A 24,793-nucleotide genomic window follows, 5' to 3' on the forward strand; every position below is an offset into this window, starting at 1 on the left:
CATTACCCATTACCTTCACAGTTAAAAGCAGAGAAATAAGCATAGCCTTGTATGCTTTCAGCTAGCTTTCTAATACTATTCAGAACTCCTGCCTTGAGAATGGTAACACCTACAATGGGCTGGGTCTTCCTACATCAATTATCAATCAAGAAAATCCCCCAAACATTCTCCCAGGCCAACCTGATCTGGATATTTCCTTAGTCTGATTTTCTTCCTATGTGATTCTTGTGTCAAGCCAGCAGTTTAAACTAACCAGCAAATAAATGTTTGTTAACCCAATAGGTAGCATATCAATGTATGTATTCACATCTCATTGAACCTTTAAGTTCCTTAGTAGTTTTAGAAACTATACTGTGAAATAACTCAGTCATTAGCTGTGGTGGGAAGAGTTGCAGAAAGGTCTATGGCAGTGGAAAGGACTGTTGAGGCATCTCTATACTCAGTCTTAGTTGTTAAAAATGGGAGATGAGTGTCAGCCACATTGTTTTCAAAGTCAAGTCTAATGGTTGAAATATAATTGTATTTATCTGCCTGCACACTTCCCAAATCAGATTCCACCTTAAACTTCCTTCTGAGGTGCTATTAATATGTATACTGGTTCATACTGTCACTTTGACACAACCTAAAGTCATTGGGAAGAGGAAACCTCAGTTGAAAAATTGTCTCTATCACACTAGGATACAAGGAGGAACCAAAGAGATTCATACAAGGTCCCTCACAGAAGGGGAAAGGAACAAGATCTCCTGAGAAAATTGGGAGTTGGGGGGGTAGCAGTGAGTGGAGAAGGAGTTAGGAGAAAGATAAGGAGAGGAGAGGAAAACTTATGGGACTAGGAAGATTAAGTTGGGGACAAATAGACAAGGCGAAAAAAAAAAAAAAAAAGATAGCATAATAGAGGGAGCCATTATAAGTTTGAAGAGAAAACTGACTCTAGAGAAATGTCCATAGACCTACAAGGATGACCCCAACTAACAATCTGAGCAACAGTGGAAAGGCTACCTTAAATGCCTTTCCCTGATAATGAGATTGATAACTAACTTATATGCCATCATAGAGCCCTTATGTAGTAGCTGAATAAAACAGAAGAAGACACCCACAGCTAAACACTGAGCTGGACTCCTGGAATCCAGTTGCAGAGAGGGAGAAGTGATAAGAAAAGCGGTCAAGACCAGGCTTCAGAAACCCACAGAGACAGCTGACCTGAACAAGGGGGAGCTAATGGACCCCCAGACTGATAGCTGGGAAACCAGCATTGGACAGACTCAGTTCCCCTGAACATGGGTCTCAGTTAGAAGGCCTGGGCAATCTAAGGGACCTCTAACAGAACCAGAATGTATCCCTGGTGCACAAAAGGACTTTGGGAGCACATTCCCCATGGAGGGATACTCTCTTAGCCTAGAGGCAGGAGGGAGTGCCTAGTCCCTACTCCAAATGACTTGACAGATTTTGATGATCCCTCCTGGAAGGCATCATCCTCCCTGTGGAGTGGGGGGGGGGGGTTAAGGTGGTATGGGAGGGAAGGAGGGAGAGGGAACTGGGATTGATATGTAAAATAAGATAAATAATAAATACATAAAAAAAAGAAAGAAAGAGAAAGAAAGAGGGGGAGGGAGGGAAAGAAGGGGGAGGGAAGGAAGGAAGGAAGAAAGGAAGGAAGGAAGAAAGGAAGGAAGGAAGAAAGGAAGATTGTCTTTATCAGATTGACCTATGGCCATGCCTGTGAGATCAACAAGTCAAAATTGTCTCAGCATCATGTCTAGGATATGCCAGCTACCTTTCTCCAAGTTGGACTCTACCTGGATAGATCAGTGTGTATAATCAGTGTGCAAACCTAGTCCTCACAACGTTCAGTACATGCAGTGCAATGGCTGTCATCCATGAAGCAAAAAAGAAAACTTCATAACAACGTACCTGAGACCATTATATTGCCTATTGAGACTGCATGTGAATCCTAAGCCCCTGGCATTTTAGAAGAAGAATGTATGGGTGCCATTAGGATAGAAGATGCATTCACTATTAGCATCCTCAAATCAAAAATGGTGGACACACATTTAAGCCCAGCATTCAGGAGGCAGAGGCAAGCAGATCTCTGTGAATTAGAGGACAGCCTGGTCTACAGAGTGAGTTCCAGGACAGCCAGAGCTGTTACTCAGAGAAACCCTGTCTCAAAAAATAAAAACAAAAAAAAGACCTCAGATGCACTGGCCCTACACTGTTTGTTTACCAGGATTCCTACCAAACAAGCTAGTATTCTTCCTAATGATAGTGTCATCAATCAAAAGGGAGAGACAAGCATATCCTCCAGAAGCATCTTTTCTTTATTTTCTGTTTTATTTTTGAGATAGGGTCTTATGTATGCCAGCTGGTCCTTCAGATCATTGTTTACCTATGGATGACCTTAGACTTCTGATACCCCTGCATCCACCTCTCAAGTGCTGGGGTCACAAGTATGAGCCACAAGTGCCCAGTTTATGTGGTGCTACCATTTGAACCTGGGCAGCATTCTACCAACTGAGCTCCATCTACAACCTATACTTTTCTCTCTTTAAAGGGTGGTAATGAGTCTGTGATTACAGAATCTTTCTAACAAGTGGCATGCTAAAGGATGTTATCAGGTATGTAATTACTATAGTTACTCTAACAAGTGCTATGCTGACACTTAAAAAGCTGGGCTCTTGTGGCTGAGTCACAAAGTCAGCATCAGCACTTAAGATTCACTGGTGAAATGTGAGCACTGAGGCAATGGTCACCATGGTATCGGGGGTACCAGCAGAGTCAGGGGTACCTTGTAGGTATCCTGAATCCTTTGTGCTCCTTATGTGTGTAAATCTCAGTGTGAGATAATCTGCCACTCGTGGTCAGTAGTTTCTTTACTCAAATTGCTTACCCAATCCAACAAAAAAGAGCCTTTTTCTTTCCTTTTATTTCTTTCTTTCTTTTTTTTTTTTTTTTTTTTTTTTTGTGTGTGTGTGTGTGTGTGTGTGTGTGTGTGTTTTGATTTTTTGAGACAGGGTCTCACTATTAAATAGTTCCAACTGTCGTAGAACTCTACATACATCCTGCTGACCCCAAACTCCCAGAGATATGCCTGCCTCCACCTAGGGAGTGCCGGAATTCAAGGTGTGTACCACTACACCCACCTTTAAAAAAAATAAGAAAGAAAGAAAGAAAGAAAGAAAGAAAGAAAGCCTTTTACAAACTGTACCTTTGACAGCTCATAACCAATAAGAGAGATGAAAATTCTGCCTGTGTTTTATCTGTGTATTTGTGATCCTCAAATCCACCTAGCCACAAGCATGACGTAGAAACACTGCTAAAACACAAACTTTCAGGGCCCTAATGAAGGCATATTGCACAGTTCAGCCTTGTATCTTGACAAGAAGCTCATGTGTTTAGTAGTGACTGGGTTTCTCCTGATTAGATCAGCTCAGGAGAGGGGCATTAAGTACTATTAGTTCCAGCTGTGATCCATTCTGCTTCAGGCAGTTTATGTGGCGCTACCATTTGAACCTGGGCAGCACTCAAGGTGCTGGGATTGACACAGGCTGGAGCCCCACAGCATCCTCATCATAGTTTCATACTCCATCTGACCCAATTGACACCTACAGAATCTGATAGCATCAGACAAACCCCTTCTCCTAAGCAGCTCTGTTCCCTCATTCATCTGGAGACAACCCTTCAGCACAGGCAAAGCTTCCTTGTCTCCCCATCTCTGTCAACCACCTACCCTTCCCTCTCAGATACCCACAGGTCTGTTATGTCCATATTGTAATTCCTTCTCTCCTACCATGCCAGCCTCCTTATCCAACCTGTGAGTGTGTGCTGATGACACAGGGTTCAGGCCCTGGAAACATGGGACAAGTTCTATATCCTCACTTTCTGGAGAAATTCAATACTCATCATGTGGATAGATGAATGAAAATAGATAAAAATGTGCCCTTGATACTACCAATACTTTTCACTGAATTTTCACCTCACCAGTGCCAACTCACATTTATTTTTAAGATTCTCTTGAATTGCCTTCCTTTCAGCTGCTCCAAACCCTCTTGTTCCTGTATGAAGAACACACAATTAGTTGTGGATGTAAGCAACAACAAGACACGTGATTTTTTTTTTCTTTTCTTTTTTTTTTTTTTTCTTTAAATTTGAAACAAGGTTCCCTCACCCTCCCATCCTCCCCTATCATCACCACCAAACCCCATCCCATCCCCTTTCTGCTACCCAGGGAGGGTGAGGCCTTCCATGGAGAGTTTCCAAAGTCTGTCATATCATTTGGGGCAGGACCTAGGCTCTCCCCCATGGAACACATAATTTTTAATGTTGTTCCAACTATGAAAATCAGAGAAAAAGATAGGTAAATGTAATTATATGGGAATTGAAACATATGTCACAGAAACAGTTAAAAAGTACAGTGTTCCAATTTTTAAACTTTGCATGATTTTCTTTAAATTATTTTTCCCCACAAGGCAATGGAGTTAATTGAATTTAATGTAGTTAAATAACTTGGCCAGCATTTCAAATAAGTAAGAAATGAAGTTATTTATGCTCTCAACCTCTCCGATGTCTCCTACTTACACTGTACTGCCTGGAGTCCATATCAGGTGTACTGTCTGAAATTCACAAGACATTGACATGCAACTTACTGGATCCACTAGTGATATCTAGAGAATAAGAACACAGAAGATACCGACCTCTCCCAGTTTCTAGAGTTCACCATCAGTTTGCTGCTGAAATAAAAATCTCCCCACTAGAAGACAAACTTTTCCAAGTTCTAGCCCAGTTACACCTCTAGATCAGAAATGTCCACAGTGTTTGCTTTTGTTTTTTGTTTTTGTTTGTTTGTTTATTTTATTTTGTTTTGTTTTATTCTGCCTGATTTTGAATTAATTAGAAAAAAAAGGGTGGAAACTGAAAGTTAAGAAGAGACAAGAATTTATTACAGAAAAAGCTTGAAAATAAAACAGATATTAGCTAAATAATGGCTGGAAAGTAGGATTACAGACAGACTGATACCCTCTTCAAAAACTCAGGATACAAAGCACAAAGAGGCTGGGAGCTTTCACACACAAAACACCAGCAATAAAATGGAATTGTGCAAATGATCCCTGGGGTTGATTACTGATGAAGTTTTCCCAATGCCTAGAGCCGATACATGTGAAAGAGCCTTCCTCAGGAGACAGGTGCAAACCTTATTATGGAGTCATCAGACTCCATGAGCATGATACGAGAAAACAGAATCTTTGGGCAGTTCATGTATATGATAAAAAAATCTTTTATTTCTGCCTCTAATTTCGATAGCTTAGAGATTTATTTCTTTAACACATATTGATATTATTTTACTCTTAGTTTTATACTTTAGAAAACTAGTGGTGTTTTCTTCCAGAGTCAAATATAGTGTTATGAAACTTCTATTTAAAAACTTGAAATAAGAATTATTTAGTTCAAGTTAAATAAATAAAAGTGTACTCCCAGAGACTGCCTGGAGCTGGGTAGATAACAGTGTACCAAAGAAATGCCCACTTGTGCTACTGTAACAAATAATGTCTTTCTGGGAAGTCTATAAACAGAATTTTTCTGGCAATACTAGAGGCAGGGAAGTTCAAGAGCAAGGACATTGTGGCAGCTTGCAAGCTTTGTAAATTATAAATAAAGCAATTGTAAAGCTTCAGATGGATTATTTGGTATTTCACATCCAGTTTTAATCCATTTGACACCTGCCCTGGTGAATGATGGAAGATGAAGAAGCCACTTTAATTTTCAAATGACGCTTCAGTTATGAGATGCCGTTAACTAGGTTCTCTTCACTCTCATGGATTAGCGGGTTATCTTTATCCTGTACTGAATTCTCCTGTGTATTTGGGTTATCTCCGCACTTGCTCCTTTGTTCCACTCTTCTCACAGAATGCATCCACTCCACTGTCATTTGTAACAAGCTTTTGCCACCAACATGCTACCTGTCAGTGTTTGTTTCCCAGTATCAGTCAGTCCTTTGCTCCACAGTATTCTCTGAGTTTCCCTGAAGGATCTGTTTTTCTGGTTAAATAAAGAATAATTGAACTACATTTTAACTACGTGTTGTCTAAAATAAAGCACTCATGCTGTTTCTGTTAGCCTCATAACCTTATAATCAATTGGGAGAAAATTCATGGGGCTAATCTTCCTAGTCTAAGATGACAAGGTACCTTTCTGTGTGTTCTAATATTGCCAAAGCCCTTCAGTAGAGGTGTTTTATTTTTTTAGTTTAGGGAGTGCCATGGCACACCCGTAGAGCTCAGAGGACAACTCTTGGGAGTCAGTTCTCTCTACCACATAGATTCAAACGATCACACTCAGGTGATCCAGCAAACACCCTTACCTGTTTGATCCATGTCTCCAGCCCCTTTAGCAGGTTTAAGAGCTTTGGTCCCCAAAGTCCATTTTCCTTTCCCTATCACCTTGTTTGTGGCTATTAGAAACAGAGATGTTTTCACTTGATTGTTTTTCTCTAGTGGTTATGTGAATATATATGAAAACTATTGATTTGGGTGTATGAGCTTCGTTCCCTCTCATCCTATTGAACTCCTTCTGCTTCTAGTAGTATTTCTTCTGGACTCTCTTAAGGGTGTTGTGTATGAGGGCCACCATCTAGTCAGACGGCACTTGTATCACCTGCTCCTTTCAATTATCATACCTCTAATTTGTTTCTCTTGGGCTGAGTGAGAGCTTCAACAGATACCAAAAAAAAAAAAAAAAGGAACTATTCTGGGCATTCTTCTAAAGGCAGCAAAAGTGTTTCCATGTTTCCCCACTTAGCTGTGTCAGACACTGGCTCCATTTCTCTGACCATGATCATCTTTCTCCATAGTATTGCACACACAATCTACTTTTGTATTTTATCTAAAGTTTGGTTTTTGTCAGATCCTGGCTGTGTCCATGTTCATAGTTATCATTTTGTATTGTAATTTTGCATACAGTCTATGTTCACATTTCTGGAAGACATGAGCTATACTGTATATCTAGTAAATAGTAGTTTATTTAGAAATTTTTTAAATCTCTGATTTTCTTTCTTGTGTAGTCTCAGTCAAGTATGTATTTTCCACATGGTCTGAAACAATTTGAGGCTTTCCTTGCTTTCTTGCATTCCATAACATTATGCACCGCCTTAAATCCAGTGCGTTCAACAAACCTTAGATGAGTCTTGGGGGGGTAGGATATGCGACTTTTTCTGTTTGCTTTATAGAAATCAGAGTGTTTCTGTTTTCTATAGTTCTTCATCATGATATTCTATAGGGTATTTGTAAGGATTCGGGCATGATGTTGGCCTGCCCCTGTCACCTAGCAGAATGCACTCAGGTAGTACCCTGGTCAGCCCAGGTACAAAGGACCCCTTTAAAAGAAAGACTTGCACTCGCTTACCTCCCCCCCTTCTGCTGTTCCCCTGGGGCAGACAGGAGTCTCCTTCTTCTGTCCTCTCTGTCTCTGTGTCTCTTTACCTCTTTTCTACCCCACCCCATAAAACTTCTCACTTAAGCTCTGTCTGCCTGGCATGTTTGTGGTCCCCACCACAACCACAACCACCACTCCTAACTCCCCACCCCCAACCCCTCCTCAGTCACCCTCTCTGCCATGGAATCCACCAAGGTTTCCCTTGTGCTTTATCATAACAGTATTACTTTTACTCCAATTTAGATTGTGCCTCTTTTTTTGTTTGTTTGTTTTGTTTTGTTTTTTGAGACAGGGTAGCTCTGGCTCTCCTGGAACTCACTTTGTAGACCAGGCAGCCTTTGAACTCACAGAGATTCACTTGCTTCTGCCTCCCAGAGTGTTGGGATTAAAGGCATGTGCCACTACAGCCCAGCTTGATTGCACCATTTTCTGATTTATTTCATGAATGTTTTGGTTGCATGTATATCTCTGTACCACAGGTGTGCCTGATGCCTATAGAGATCAAAAGAGGGTATCAGATTCCCTCGAATTAGATTTATACAGAGGAGCTGCCATGTGAGTGATAAACCTTGATCCTCTGGAAGAACAACTAAGTGCTCTTTAACAACTGAACCATCTCTCCAGCCATTTTAAGGCCATTTTAAGAGAAAGTAGGTTGACCAAAAAAATCATGTGTCAAGTGATGGTTCCATACAAGTTTTCATTTTATAGACCATCACAGCCTTGTTTGATGGCATAGATGCTGCCCAAGCTCCTCCAGGGCTCTTTCCGCTTGCATTGCTGCTCCATGCACTCACTGACTGGGAACCACTCACAGCTCTGTCTTCTGACAAATGCCTTGGCTACAGGAATACAGTGCCCCTTGGAATATCTATAGCTGATCTCACACACAGAGTACAAAACCTCACAGCCTTGCCTCCAGGTACAATAACCATGTCATATTCTTCATATTTCAAAGTTTTCAGTCAGGTCAGCCTCAGACTACAGCAAAAAGTGAGGATATAAAACTTGTCTCACATTTCCAGGGCCTGAACCCCATGTTATCAGCACACATTCACAGGTTGGGTAAGGAGAGGGTGGGAAGGGTCAGTGATTGACAGAAATGGGGAGACAAGAAACCTTGCCTGTGCTGAAGGGTTGTCTCCAGATGAATGAGGGAACAGAGCTGCATAGGAGAAGAGGATTGTCTGATGCCATCAGATTCTGTAGGTGTCAGATGGGTCAGATGGAGTATGGAAGTATGATGAGGATGCCGTGGGGCTCCAGCCTGTGCCAATCCTAGCACCTTGAGTGCCTTACTCCCAGGCAGAGCCAAGCAGAGCTCTGTGTCTGAGGTCAGCCTGGCCTACAAAACTAGTTCCAGGATAAACAAGGCTACACAGAGAAACCATGCCTTGAGAAGAAAAATGAAACTCTTGGAACCAAAGTATCACATAGGATGTTGGGGGGGGGGGAATTGGGGGGAGCAGGGAAGAAGGGGAGAGAGAGGGAACTGGGATTGACATGTAAAATAAGAAACGGGGACAAGACCAGGCTACAGAAACCCACAGAGACAGCTGACCTGAACAAGGGGGAGCTAATGAACCCCCAGAGTGATAGCTGGGAAACCATCATCGGATCAACTCAGACCCCCTGAACATGGGTCTCAATTAGAAGTCCTGGGCAGTCTAAGGGACCTCTGACAGAATGTATCCCTGGTGCACAAAAGGACTTTAGGAGCACATTCCCCATGGAGGAATATTCCCTTAACCTAGATGCAGGAGGGAGGGCCTAGTCCCTACTCCAAATGACTTGACAGATTTTGATGATCCCTCCTGGGAAGGCATCACCCTCCCTGTGGAGGGAGGGTGAGAGAGTAGTGGGGGGGCATGGGAGGGAGGGAGGGAAGAAGGGAGAGAGGGACAGAGGGAGAGGAAACTAGGATCGATATGTAAAATAAGAAAAAATTTTAAAAAAACTGTAATATAAATTTTAAAAATTGTAAAAGAAGAAGGAAAAGAAGAAGAAGAAGAGAGAAAGAGAGAGAGAGAGAGAGGGAGAGAGAGAGAGAGAGAGAATACAGATCATTTCCAGACATCAGTGGGTAGTTGGTAGTTTCCACCCACTATGCCACCTCATTCACTTTTTACTTATCCGTGGGAACCAAAACTCACAAGACTTAAAGGCTTTTTTTTTTTTTTTTTTTTTTTTCTTCAACACAAGCAGGATCTTCATCTGATTGAAGGGTGGGGAGTACTACATCTTACAGAAATGAAGACTTCTCTGGGGTTATTCTATATCTCATTACTAGAACCATAGAATGAGAGACTTAAGAAAAACTTGTCTTTCTAGAGGCTACAATACAGCTGGTATTTCTAGTCATTTTTGCTTAGTATTTTCGATATTGAACTCTACTTTCCAACTCATAAAAGAATAATGCCATCAAGTCACCCTCTGTGGCATTGGAGGGGAGCAGTAATGACAAATGTCTCTCTTCTGTTCTCCCCAAATTTAGACTGTCAGCTTTGAGCTTAGCTGACCCTAATAAGAATTTTTATAGTTATTTTTATGGTTTTTTACTATGTAATTTCTGAACATTTAATTTCCACTTCTGTTTTAACTTTCCGATTCGTTTCACTCCTTGTTAACTTTTCCCTGAGTTCTCTTTTCTACCCATTTCTCTGATTTAGTGCTCCCTGATATACAATGTCTAGACTCTATACTGCTGCAGCAGCCTCCTACCTATTACCTCATCCTTCTCCATCTGCTCATCCATGATGCTGCACTGAAGCCACTCAGGGACAATAATGTCACTGTCCCAATCAAAGGGTTCATTAACAGTCCCATTGTCTAATGTGTAAGATCTAGTATCTGTCTTAAGGGTAGTACTCAAGACCATCTATCATTAATTTCCACTTGTTTTTCTTTTAAGCCTAACAGCTACCACTTTTGTATACAAATCTCCCAGTGATACTTTTCATTGGTGCGCATACACACACAAAAATTAGGCATACTCTCTATCCTGTCCATGCCTTGCACCACTGTATTCATTCTGTCTAAGACATTCCATCCCTCAGGACCTGCTCAAACTCTGAAGTTCTACTGAAAGTTTCGTAAATGTCTGTGTGTTGGAGAGTAGGAGAATGTGTTAGTGTGTTTCGCTCTCTCTCTCTCTCTCTCTCTCTCTCTCTCTCTCTCACACACACACACACACACACACACACACACACACACGATCTTATTTTACAGACCTTCTGTTTCTACACTGTCTCCTTAAATACATGGGAAAGAATAGGACCCTGTTTTTAGTGTCTTTTGTCTCCAGTGTTTCTTAGCTTGGTGCTGGTACATTGAAGGTGAGATTAATGAAAAGTGAATGAGCAAATAATGCAATTTTTGAGCTGCATAATTGTACTAAGTATAGCAGAGCCTGGCATTGAGCAGTGTTGAGAATTAATGAGGGGCAAAGGGAAAGCAGCTTCTTTTTTTCTACAACTCTAATTTCCATAGAATCAAAGGAAGCCAGGGCCTCAGTAGCCACAGTCCCTACTCTGGAAGAGTGGCTGAGCTAGAGTCCATATGTGCCAGCCATCTGAATGTTGAAGCACACTAAGGAAGAGTTAGAAATGTTAGGGTGCACCACTCGAAATCCTTGCTTTAATGAAGCTGGAGTCTGAAGATGCTTTCTCCATCAAGAAAGTGTCCTCGTTAAGTGTTCCTCAACAGTCCATGGATCCTGTTCACTCTTTCAATTAGAAATGGCCCCCAGGCATCCTGGGAGAGGTGACTAGCCCACTGCTGCTGCTCCTGGTAGCTTTAGCTCCTGCTGACAAACGACTGTCAATCCCCAGTCAGGAGGCAACCCACCTAGGGAAAAACTAAGCTCCAGGATTCCTGGACCCGAGGAAAGCATGCCAGTCATGGCATGTAGTTGTTTTCTGCTTTCCCTGTGGGAATAAAGCAAAGGGCTTTGCTTGTGCTCTCTTTTGCTTTTCTCAAAGCAGGGTAGCTGCTGGCTTGAGAGCTAAACATGTCCTCAAAAGATCACAGAGAAACTAAATCCCACCACAGAGGAAAGAGACAGCAAGTCCTGGACACCTAAGTGCTCTTAAGAAATGAAAGTCACCAGAGCCAGGAGAGCAGTGAAAGTCCTAGCAGTCAGAGAGTGTGTGAGGTGAGGCAGGCTAGCTGAGGAGGAAAGGGCAGACCCAGCTGGGGAGTGTTTCAAAGCTGGGACAACAGGCTGAGGTGCCTATTTAACATACCAAAGTGGACTCCTGCCAACAGCGACGTTCTCCCAGAATCCCTCAGTCCCTGCTTCTCCCGAGGCCCTCCTGGCTCCCAAGCCTGAACTCTCCAGCTCAGGGGGGCTAGGCTGCTCTTCCTGATAGAATCCAGTTGTTTTGGTTACTGTTCTCTTTGTACATTTGGGTCTCTTGTCTGCTGCATCTGGTTTCTCTTTCTGCCCCCTCCCCCTCTCCTCAGATGGTTCAGTCTGGTCATATCCATTCTAGACTCTCCCAGATGTCCCTGCCTCTGGCTATACTCTCCTGCATAAACCTTCTCCTTCACCATACCTAGGAGCAATCATGTTCCTTTTTATTTCTTTTTTCCATCCAGGGAGCTGTCCAGGAGAAAAGGCAGCACAGTTACCATGCAGGTGATACCATGGATAGAGGGTTGACCTTTGCTAACTGTAGCCAATACATATATTCATTTGCCCTCCTTGCCCTCCATCCCTCAGGCTTCCATCTGACACCCCCCAAGCTAAGTATTCTTCCCTTACCTCCCTATCTGTCCCCTGTTTTGTACCACAAAGAAAGATTCAAGCTGGGGATGAAAATAGTGACAGAGGTCACTCAGGCTTCATGATTTAGTTCTTAATGGAGCAATTCTCAACTTAGAACAAGTCTGTATCAAGTGCTTTACAAGGCTCTCAGCACTGTTTGTACTTGGAAAAGTAAATCCTATTAAAAATGGAAGGTCTGCTCCACTGGGGGCCCAATTTGCATATCATTTCTTTAAAGAAATGGTTCATACATAAATTTATCAAAGGATTTAACAGAGTCCAGTAAAATCTGAGGCTAAGTCGGCACTCCACACCGACCACACACCACACAGAATTCAAAACTAGCCAAGTAGCAGTGTGCTCACATAGAGAGCAGAGCTGGGGGGCATCCCAATCACATACCCGGCTTTCAGTTGCAGGACCTTGAAAGTTGGATTTGTATGGACTCTCCAACAGGGACTGGAGCAATCTCTCTAATTACACAGACTCCTAGGGAGCCCCTTCTTAGAGGAGTTCATGAAATTCTGGTTTCTAGTTTCAAGGAATTCACCATCAAAGTAAGGAGAACATGTGTATTCACACTTGTATCCATGAGGGCCAGAGAAAGAATAATCTTTGAATAGTAGTCTTTTGGGGTCTGCTCAAACAACAGTGGTCCTTGTTGTATTTTAAAGGCTTTAAATTTAGAATTTGTTTTCAAGAATTCATTTCCAGGGAGCCATTTTTGTTGACAGAGTTCTTTTGGCTATGAGTAAATGGGCATTGTCTTGTGAAAAATAAGTCATGAAAATGTCCATGTTAGTACGGACAATTTACCAGCTCCTAACAGTTGATCTAATCAACGATGGCAAAGTGGCATAGGATGGAAGTAGCCCCCATTTTTAGGTTGGAAACTGGTTAGTCAGAGAGTGCTCTCTCTCTCTCTCTCTCTTTGTGTGTGCGTGTGTGTGTGTGTGTGTGGTGTGTGTGTGTGAGAGAGAGTGTGTGTGTGTGTGTGTTTGTGTGTATATGTGTGTGTACTCATGCCAAGGAAGACTTATGGAGGTCACAGGACAACCTGAAGTGACAGTCCTAACCTTCCATCTTGTTTAAAACAGGACCTTTTGTAGTTTGTCATTGCTGACTAGCTGTCCTACAAGCTCCAGGCCTCTCTGGTCCTCACTTCCTGTTTCACTGTAAGAGTACTGATGCAGGCAACCACACCTAACTTTACATCAGTTCTGGGGATTCAAACCCAGGACCTCACATTTGCACAGCAAGCAGTTCACCCACTGAGCCACCTCTCTGACACCTCAAAGAGATTTTGTTTTTATGTGGTCCTTCAGTAAGTGTAGTATCAAAACTCTCTGCTCTTGCCACTTACTGAGAGTTTTTAAACAATGTGGTGATAACTGGAGATATTTTACAAATTGCCTCTGGCAGTCCTAGTAGAGCTGTTATAATTCTTTCCTGTGGTCACTAGCAGAAACTCACTTGCACAATTGTATAAATCACTCCATAAAAAAATGCATGCTTCTCAGGGTTTATGGACCCCAAAGATCAGCAGGTGTGTGGCCCCTAAATAGACCAGAAAGGAGAGAAATAATTTGGGGCTCACCTTTGGTGCCTCTATGTAACCTCAGAGATTTGCCTCTCAGACACAGAAAGTGCTAGATGAGAGCAGAAGTTCTACTGCCTGCCTCCTTCCGTCTATCCTGTAGCTCCCCGAGGAGGGGAAAAAGCTTTACAATTTCCAATATGAACCCCCCTCACTTTCTTTGTTTTTATGCATTTGTGACATTATTCTTAGATATAAGATTCAGTAAGTATAGATTATATATAGATGCCTGAAATCATGTGTATATGTGTATGTGTGTGTGTGTGTGTATATACACATATGTATATATATGTATATATCATATATATGTATATATATGTATATGTATATATCATAAAATAGAAGCAGAAGTGTCTAGAGAGACAACAGGCACTAATGTCAGAAAGAGGGACGAGAACAGCGAGGGTAGAGGATATAGTGTATCAAATGTACAATATATGCATACATTAAGATGTTCTTTGTATAAAATGCTGTCTTTTGGGCATGACTTGGCCATTACACAGGTGAACTAATAGCAGCTACAATTGCCTGCACAGGGCCTGCATAAGAGTGGGCCCATCAATAATCCATCAAAGATGTGGGAGAGACTTTAGTAGGTTGGCCCTCCTTGGGAGATATTGGCAGTACATGGCTGCTTGGGGCTGAGAAGTTATTGTCCTGAGTAGGTAGGTTCCTATTGGTGAGTACCCATTCTCCAGTGGATACTCATCCAGCCCTGATTAAATTCAGTGGGTCACAAAACAAGCCAAAAACAAAACAAAAAGACATAAAAGTGGAACAAAGGACCCGTGTAAGAAAAGTGAAGTTGGTGGGGGTCAAATGGGGATTGGAATGTAATATACATATACATGTACATATGTGTGTGTGTGTGTGTCAAAGAAAAATTAGTTTCTTATGTGGGCCAGAACCATGTATGATGAACATATACAAAGAGAAAAGATACTTAAAGACTCAGGGTATGTGTCCCTAAATTACAGTCCCCAGAATAAGCTCAGAGCCAAGCCCAGATCCCAAGCAATTGCCATGGGCACAGCTCAAAGTTCCTTCTCCAGGCTGCAGCCAATTGCAGTAATCTCAGATTGGGACTGGTCATTCTGTCTGCACTGACCACTCATTGCTGAGAAGGTGTCCAATCTTAAACAGGATAACTTACAGAAGGGATGCTCCCCTCAGACTCCACTTCATCCACTCCAGCCCCAGCCCCAGCCTGTGAAATGTGATTGTGGAGCGGACATATTCTGAACATGACCCTGTGTCATATCACAAGCCTTCATACCTCTGTGCCCTGAGACGCCTAAACATCGGCCCCATAATCATGCCCAACTTTTTACTTTGTTCCTGAGGCACAAATTGTACACAACCCACACACTCTCAAGTGTTCCAAACCACTGGACTTTGTTCCAGCTTCAAGGATGACCTCTTCTGAGGTATAAGACTTCAAAAGGCATGTGTTCCCACAATGTTTAAGAGTGTGCTTAGGAAAACAGGGCAGAGTTCAGCAGATCTTAGAGAGAGAAGTATATTTTGGGTAGAAAGTGGAGGAATGATGTCATCTGAATTCCACTACTCAAAGGGATCCTGAAAGCTAGAGAAAATAAACGCCTATGTTTGTAGGCCTCACATTCACACAAGTGCCTACCCAAAACTCTGAGTACTAGTAACTTTTCTCATTGCTACAGCAAAATAGCTGACAAGAATCAATGTGAGAAAGGAAGTGTTTATCTAGCTGATAGTTCCAGGGGCCATGGTGCACAGTGGCAGGAAGGCATAGTGGCAAGAGATGGCTGATTATGCAGCTCTGATCAAGAAGCAAAGAGTGGATAGGAGGTGGGGCCAGCTATGAAATCTCAGTACCTGTCCCTGGTGATCTACTGCCTCCAGTGATGTTTGCAAATGCATGAGCCTGTGAGGGACTTATATTCACATCATACTTTGGGCCACCTCTCCACTGAAAGTACAGGTGTGTCTGCCTGGCAGAGCCCAGGCTAAGAGTCCTTCTCATGCACTCCCTGTCTTCTGTTTACTCCTCTCTTCACACTTCTGTCTCAGTGAATCTCTCAGGGAAGATACAGTCATTCTGGAGGGCAAGGACCTGTGGCAGAATTCCTTGTGGTAGAACTTGGATTGGTAGAACACACAACTAAGAGCCCAACCTCTTCCATTTTAAAGTCTCAACAGGAACCCCTGTAGTGGCCCAGTTTCTCCCCCAGAGACAGATTTGCCTATGACTGTCATTCCTTTCCCTGTAATATCAATGTTTCCACAAGCTTCTGCTACCAAAAAAAAATGATAAAAGAATGGAAGGAAGGAAGGAAGGAAGGAAGGAAGGAAGGAAGAAAGAAAGAAAGAAAGAAAGAAAGAAAGAAAGAAAGAAAGAAAGAAAGAAAGAAAGCCCTTACTTCCCACCAGGTCAGCAGCCACTGGGGCAAAACTTAAGGGTGACCATGCTGCTTCCAGTCTCAGTATCTCAGATTGACACCTGTCAGCCTGGGACTTAACTTTTGAGTGGCTGTGATGACATAGCTAAGAAAAAATGTAAAAGGAGGAATTATTTATTTTGTCCATGATTTCAGTCCATCGTGTCTAGGATGGTGTAGTAGGATAGAGAAACTTTCAACCTAGTGGACTGGGAAACAGTGAAAAGGAGACTATCCGTACCCCACTTTCTTTCTTTGTTCCTTTTGTGCCATGGAGGTCCCAGCCTAAGGGATGGTGCCATCACATCCAGAATGAAACATCTCCATCAATTTCCCTTTCTTGAAACAGATTCATAAATATACCCTGAGGCATGTCTCACAAGTCTCCTAGGTGACTTTATAGTCAAGTTGACAATCAAGATCAATTATGACACTACATGAGTGTGAGCCAGAGAAGCACCAAGGCTGGTGGCTACAGGAAGGTTGAAAAGATCCCTGCAGTGGGGTCCTTCAAGTCTAAGCTCTTCTGATCACTCTCTGTGTCCCCTAGGCTTGGACACCAAACAAGCACAGGTCATCGTCCTGTCCTCAGGAACCAAGTGTATCAGCGGAGAGCACATCAGTGACCAAGGACTCGTTGTCAACGACTGCCATGCTGAAATTGTGGCCAGGAGGGCATTTCTTCACTTCCTCTACACTCAGCTGGAGCTGCACTTGAGGTAAAAGGGCCCCTGGCATGGGCAAGACTGACGCACCTTAACAAGCCAGACAATTAGGCAATGGAAAAGAGTCCCTCAGCCAGCCAGCTCAAAATGTGTCATTCACCTAGCAGATCCCATACTTAGTGACTATGCACCACACAGAATCTATTTTTATTCATATTTAGAGCACCCTTTGAATACCACACAGACACTGAAGTGTTAAATTACCAAATGTCTGCATTACACTCAACACCTCACTCCAGGAAATAGGCAGGTTACCACACAGGTGCCCAGGGACATAGGCACACAGCAATACATCTTGTCATGGCTCATTCCATTTGGTTATTTTTCAATTAAAACATTTGGGCAGCCACTACAACATTCCTCAAACAACAGTTTCCTTTATGAAACTCGGAAATCAACAAGACCACAGGGCACAGCCATCCCTGGATCTAACATACCTTCAAAAAATTATTTACCCAACCAGCTACTCAAATTATAAATGTCAATAGGACAAGACAACATTACAGTTCCGGGAGCCACCTACAGATCACATAGGATTCTTACAAAAAGTGCAACCACCAAGAGGGGAAAGGAAAAGACAGGGAAAGACACAGAGAAAAGAAAATGAAGGTCAGAGAAAGGGAGGAAAGAAGAGAGAGGGAGAAAGAGAGGGAAGGAGGACAAAAAGAAGGAAACAATGAGTTGGCTGTCTCTCTGGAAATAGGAGTCATTGTTCTCTGGAACTGTAATTCCACTGATTGAATGGAAAGAGTGTTTGGTGCAATGTGAGATGACTTGAATCGATGAGCTTGCTCTCTGGTTAAAACCTTCATTTCAGCCATGGAAAGGGGCCAGGTTAACATTGACAGCTCTGCTCAATTCTGACAAAATTGTGTTCACTTCAAGCAGGGCTCACAATTCAGTTATTTCTACAAAGGGTAGAGGGTAACCTCTGCTCGCTGGTCAGTCTGGGTTTGGGAATTTCTCAGCCAACATAGATAGCTCAGGGTTCTTTATGTTTAGCTAGGGCCATCTCTCAGGTGCCAGGCTCATAAATGGGTTGTCATTTTATTTCCTGTCCCCAGTCCTAATCTCAGGGCCAGGATGTTTTCACTGGGCAAACCAAAGATAAACAGCTCTTACAAAATATACAATGGCCATCTTGACATAGGTATTCAATACTTTGTAGGCCTTGTCCTACATAGTCAAGTCACCCTGTCCTTGTGGCCTTCGATCTCCTCACATCCCCACATTACCGAATATGTTCCATTCTCTTCTAAATTTCAAATAAGGAAATGCAACTAAAATCATATACACTTGTGTGTGTGTGTATGTATGTGTGCACATGGAGGTCAGAAAAATAACCTCAGATGTCATTCCTCAGAAGCCATCTACCTTGTTTGTTTTGAGACAGGACCTCTCACTGACCTGAAACTCCCCAAACAAGGCAATCTGATTGGCCAGCGAGGAATAGGCACCAGCCCTGTCTCTCTGCCTCCCTGGCAATGGGATCAAAAGCACATGCCAGCAAGCCTGGATTTTTTTTTAAACATAGATTCTAGGAAACAAACTGGGATCTTCATGCTCACCAACCAAGCCATCTCCTAACCCTGCAGAATACATGTTAACTTGGATTTCTGAGAGTGAAGAGGTACTGAAAAATGGGCTCCCATGCTGGAATTTCTGGTGCCTTTGTGGCAGCCATCAGAAAAAAAACAGGCTGTCACATGAGCTGGAATACACATTCAACTCCAGCAGAGACACAGATAGATCGTGCACATTCCTGACACAAGCTAGTCACAGTAGCTTAACTGCTGTGGGCCTCTTTGACAGTGTTCTTTTCTTGCATCTTCCAGCTGCCCTTTTCTTGTCATTTGAAACAGGGTTCCTAGAATCCACTAATAAAGGCATCTCAGAGGTGCTTTAGTGAATGGCTCATTCACATGAACCTAGTAGAATGTGCAGAAGTCACACAAAGGGGGAAAGCCTTAAATGCATGCCAAACGGACTTGAATAAAGGCAATACCTTAATACACTCAATTAATTTTTCTCTGAGCCTCTGAGTAGCGCATAGCAGCATGATGTATTGCCACATCAGTTCCAGGAGGCCTGGTGAAGGGTCAAATATAATAGACAAGAGCTGGGAATCTCTCAAAATGTGGGGATTTCTGTGGAATACCAACTATTCAGTTGGAAGTTTTTTCCAGCCCCCCCCCCACCTCCTGTATATGTCACAGAAGACAATTCAGCCAACTTTGCCCAGACTTCAATATCTATTAGGCATTGCACAGTTATCTGGAATAGTCAAAGACAGCCACACTCCCACCCCTGCCCAACAGGACAATACCAAAAATTACTGCAAAGAGCCTCGAGAACAAGTAAAGTTTCCCTCAACGGGTCTGGCTCTGCACTAGGGGACCAAGACTGGATGCAGTTGCTCCTAAGGCTATGGAAGAAGATCCCACACATGATGGAGGAGTCCACTTGGGCACGAGGAAGGAGGTGGTAGCACATGAGCATAGTAGCCTTGGGGCCTTCCTGGGGACATAATGTCCAGTCTGCTACCTATGAGATCTCAAGGCCCTACAACACAGAATCCATCACCAATGGGGCAAAACTTGTACAAACAGCAAGAATGGCAGAAAGAAGACTGCCAGGGGCTTACAGAAGGATCTGGGAGTGAAAACATAGCTCAGTTGTTCAGTTCCCATTGTGGTATCATCTCTCCTGGGGAAGGCAGGGCTGCTCAGATGTGGGGTTAAGGACTATAAAGAAGAGGATATAAAGCTCCAAGGTTAGGAGGCATGAGTTTGTTCTAGATCTACCCTGGATGATAAGAAAAGCCAATTCTGCATTGTTTGCTGTTTCCACCTAGTTTGTTGGTAGCCAAGCTCAGACACTGTTTAGAATCCCCTTTCCCTCTATTGCACTGGTGCCCACTTAGACTACTTTAGTCAGTATTGCTCCAGGACACTCCATGAGTGGGGCCTCACCAGCACAGAGGATTATGGTTTTATAGTGCTAGATACTGGGTTGTAAAAGATAAACCTAAAACATAGTGGTTGGAGAGGAGTTTGTAAAGTGATTATCATATAGAATGAGCACCAGAGTATGACACTCAGAATTCATGCCTGATAGATGATTGATAGATAGATAGATAGATAGATAGATAGATAGATAGATAGACAGACAGACAGACAGACAGACAGACAGATGCCAGGCATAATGACATATGCATATAGTCCCAGAGTTGAAGAGGCAGAGACAAGCAGATCCTGAGGCTCACCAGCCAGCCTAGCCTACATGATGAGTTCCAGACCAATTAAATACTCTGAAAAGAAAAAATGGATGGATGGTACCTGAGGAATATCACCTGAAGTTGTCCTCTGACCTACACACACACATACACACACACACACACACACACACAAACACACACACGTGTGTGTGTGTGTGCACGCATGCATGTGCAATAGAAAGAGAGAGAGACCTAAAGAGTGAATGTTCAGGAGGGTGAAGAGGGAAATGTTTCCACAGATTGTGCTTATTCCCAGGTAGCTTTACTGTGGCTTATTTCCAAAGTGTTCATGCAAGGGGCAAATAGCATATGAACATACGAGAGATAAAAGCTGGGGAACTGCTAACTCCAGGAAACAAGACAAAAGCAAGCACCTGTAGGAACATCTTCATTTGCTCTGTCATAAGTGACCTACATCCTCTTTGTGTCCATAGCAAGCATCGAGAGGACTCCGAGAGATCAATATTCGTTCATTTAAAGGAAGGAGGCTACAGGCTTCGAGAAAACATCCTCTTCCATCTCTATGTGAGCACGTCCCCCTGCGGAGATGCCAGACTCAACTCTCCCTACGAAATCACCACAGATTGTAAGAAACCACATTATTTGCCTTTTGTCAATAAACAATGCCAGACCAGGCTCCCACTGGCTAATCCCTACCCCAGGCCAGCTTGGCCAAAGCATCATATGTGTAGTGTGGATAGCTAGATGGATACAAATGAATCATAACTATAGTTAGCTAGATACCTCCAAAGCCTCAGTCTGAAATGCTCAGGTCATTGGCAGAAAAGTAGTTAGGAGCCTAAAATTAGCTTTTTAATTACCATAGCACTCTGCTTTGTTTTAATAGGTCAGACATTCCCTATATCCCAGGCTGGAAAATGAAACCACAGAGAAAGCAAATGAGAACTACATGAGGTGAAAGCAAACTCAAACTAGCTCTTTTTGCCTTCATTTGCAACTTGGGTGAGAAAGAAACTCAACCTTTAGCCAGGCGTCAAAGTGTAGTTTCCATTAACTTAAAAATTCCATTACTAAGCCCTTCCCTAGGACTCACAGTGCCATTCACCTCCATCACCACAGTGCATTCACAAGATGGAGGACAAAGGTGGTGTCCACCCCTCTTTGGTGTCATTGATGCCACTGTGTCTTGACAATAAGAGAGACAAATCAAGGACTCTCACCTTCTCACTTAAATTATGCTATATTCTATTATTGTAACATGCATGCATCTTGCACTTATTTGTGTGTATACCACACATACACTCACACTCTTACAAAGTCTTTTTATATTTTCATTCTGTGTGTGTGTGTGTGTGTGTGTGTGTGTGTGTGTACAGACACATATATGACACAGTGCACCTTTGGAGGTCAGAAAGACAACCACAGCATCCATCCTCACCCTCCCCTTTATTTTGAGGCAGGTTCTCCTCTTTGTTGTTCCTGGCTGTATACACCAGGCTGAGCTCAGGGGGATTCTCTTGTCTCAGCTTCTCATCTCACTATTAGGAGTACTGAGACTGCAAATGTACAACACTGTGTCCAGCTTTACATAGTTCTAGGAGTGTGAGCTCAGGCCTTCAAGCATGCACAAAAGTGTCACACACACACACACACACACACACACACACGCACGCACGCACACACGCACACACACACACTTTCTCTTTCTAAAAGCTTTAGAGAGGAAAGTGCTGTTCTGTGTGATCTCATGTAGCTTATTCTATCCCCATTTTCCTTGGGTCCAGGCTGTGTCTACTATCATGTTGGCCAGGATACCACTGCCCACCTCATGCTCTTGGGTGCAGTTCCTGTAGTTTCTCTGATAGTGTGTTCCCTTTTCTGATTCTAGCTTCAGTTTGCTTTCCCATTTACTTTCTAAAGCATGTGAAATGTAGGGAATCCCTACCAATGCCTCTCTTAAAAGGAAAGCAATGGAGCTGACAAAATGAAAAAGAACATTTTTGAACAAGTATCCAGTCTGAGGGCTAGATAAATAGGCTAAACAAATATGTGTTTAAAGACCCACTACTTCTTCCCAATGGCTTCTTTGTCTTGGGCACCATTCTCTACACAAGCCTGGAATACATCAGGCATTTGCTGATATTGATGATTAGATCATAAATGTAACCTCACTTACCAAAAAAAAAAAAAAAAACAAAAAACAAAAAAAAAACAGAGGCTTAGAACCAACCCTTAATAACCACCGAGTGTGACATGTTTCCCCTGGAGAGTTCTTCTGAGCACAGGACACATTTGATAGTTCAATAACTTTATTAGAGCTGGATCCCTTTTATATACACATATTACTTTTATTTTTGCCTAAGTATTTTATGTTTCATTTAACTCAAATGAATCCCAGGAAATGTTAACTGTGCTTATAATAGAAACACATACATACATGTTTAGTTTCACTGTCTGTGCTGGGAGAGTTTTCTAGGCCTGTGTGTTGGTTGTTCGCATGTTTGTTTTCAGAAGTGTCAGACCATCATGACAAGTAGGGCATGGGAGCTGTTCACATCATGGTTACCAGGAAACAGAAGGCAGAGATAGAACAAGAAGGCTTTTATAACCCCAAGGGCATATCTCCAGTGACTTACCTCCTCCCAAGGCTCTGCCTCCTGTTTTCCACCACTCCCGATGATACCAAAGTGTTTCAAATGCATTAAGAATTACTCCAGTAGTCAGCTCACAGCCCTTACCAGCTAATGGTCTCTAGAGATGTGCTCATAGAAACTTCCAGGGTATATCCCACTGACCTAGATGTTCCTTAATCTAATCATGTTGATTATCAAAATTTGGGTGGGTAAGGAAGTGGGGAGACTTGGGAAGAGTTAGGAGGAAAGTGAAAACATATTATGCAAAATTCTCAAAGAACTAATAAAAAAATGAGAAAAAAATTAACCAACGCATCATGCTTCTTTGGCCAGTCATGGTGACTCATGTCAGTAAGATATGCTGAAGAGGCAGAAGCAGGAGGGTCCTGAGTTTGAGGCCAGTCATGGCTACACCTTGGGCTGGAGAGATGATTCAGTGGGTACTGTACTTGTGGTGCAAGTGTGAGGGTCTCAGTCTGAATCCCTGTGAACAAGGAAGCCAGGAGCATCTATAAGCCCAAGGTTCATGATGCTGAGGCATACATCTACACAAACACAGAGGGAGGGAAGGGAGAGGGGAAAGAGGGTTGGGGAGAGCAAGAAAGAGACTAAAAAGGTAAGGAAGGAAGGAACTAATTTATTTTCTTAATAATATCCACCAAGGTAGATCTACATGATACTAACTTACTCTAGGAATTTGTGAAATTTGGTTCATTTCCCAATAGCTCTTTAAACATTTGGAGTCAGCTCTAATTTATTTGGTTTCCTCCTTGGCTTGTGTACCCCCAGCAGGAGTTAGGAGAAGGCTAAGTGAGGACCACAAAAATGTCGACCCTGCCTGAGGTCTCGGGTCCCCTGTGGGGACCATTCTGGCTCATTGGGTTTCCCGTGTCTCTGTACATCAAGCACCAAGTGTGGCTTCTCAGCCCTCGGTTCTAACTTGCAATGTCAGTGGTTTGAGAAAGCAAACAAATGCATTCTCAGAGGCCCCCTGAGGTTCACTTCCACACACAGATGTCTTTTATTTCATGGTGCTTTTGAGAAGTGGCAGGTGCTGGTAGGAGGAGGAAAATGAAGCCTTTCCCTCACAGTGTTACTACAGATATGGCAAGCAGAGGGAAGATGCTGGTGCCTGCATGCCTCTAATTTAAGCTGGTGTCTCCCTACCCACTGGGGAGTGCAGGGAAAGTAGGCACTTGCAGTTTTGCAAAGTGGACTCATCAGCTAAAAGCCATGCATCATTTTCCCCTCATCACTCCATAAGGGTAAGAAAAGTCAACTACCTGCTGCCCTCAGAGGAGACTGCTCAGCATCCCTGTGCCTCCTGAGGAAGGCAGCCACTCTCAGGAGCAGCTTCCTCAATTTTCACCTTAGAGAAATTGCTACAACTCTCCCTGCTGTGCCCTCATACACTGACTTTTTTATTTATTATAATTGTTCCTCTTTAAGGAGGGCTGTACTGCTGGATAATGAAATTAAAGTGATCAGATCTTTGCTTTTAGGGGTTCCTTCCAAGACCAGCGATGGACCAAAGACTATAGAGACAATTCCCTGTAGGAAGACTTGCAGAGAGACTCTGGGAAAATTCTGGTTAGTGCTAGTTGCTGGGGTCCGCGAGCTGACACCATCCACTCCCTTCAACTTAATTTGCACAAACTCCAGCCTCACTGCATAAGCAGTTCAGGGTCCGTGTTCCTAAATGAAACACTGGGAGCCATCTTTCCTGACCCTAACTGTCAGTGTGGTGATGTTATGCCCAGAAGCCGAAGAGCACAAACACACTCAGCCAGCTCCACTGAGATCTTCATCTGGGATTTAAGAGACATTCCAGAACAAAGTAAGCTCCAGGATAGGGTTCTGTCTTCCTGAGCTTCTGTCACTGCTGGTCACAGTGACTGATCACTGAAGCCCTTTGTCGTTTTACTTCCACTGTCATTAAGTCTAATGTAGCTATTGCACAGCTCCTCGTGGAGCCTGAAGTATGCGGACC

At 43.0% G+C, this 24,793-nt stretch overlaps 1 protein-coding gene across 1 annotated transcript in view; it reads left to right on the plus strand.

Annotated features, from left to right (window-relative positions):
• LOC127226945 (double-stranded RNA-specific editase B2-like) overlaps nucleotides 1-24,793 on the plus strand; it is a gene marked incomplete at its 5' end in the record, with an annotated part of 84,284 nt that overhangs the window by 14,164 nt on the left and 45,327 nt on the right. The window contains 2 exons of the mRNA XM_051191120.1: nucleotides 16,758-16,926; nucleotides 20,644-20,795. Coding sequence (XP_051047077.1) covers nucleotides 16,758-16,926; nucleotides 20,644-20,795 — 321 coding nt within the window. The remainder of the gene's footprint in view (nucleotides 1-16,757; nucleotides 16,927-20,643; nucleotides 20,796-24,793) is intronic.

This window comes from Phodopus roborovskii, unplaced genomic scaffold (assembly GCF_943737965.1).
Source record: "Phodopus roborovskii unplaced genomic scaffold, PHOROB, whole genome shotgun sequence".
In the NCBI taxonomy this organism is placed as follows: domain Eukaryota; kingdom Metazoa; phylum Chordata; class Mammalia; order Rodentia; family Cricetidae; genus Phodopus; species Phodopus roborovskii.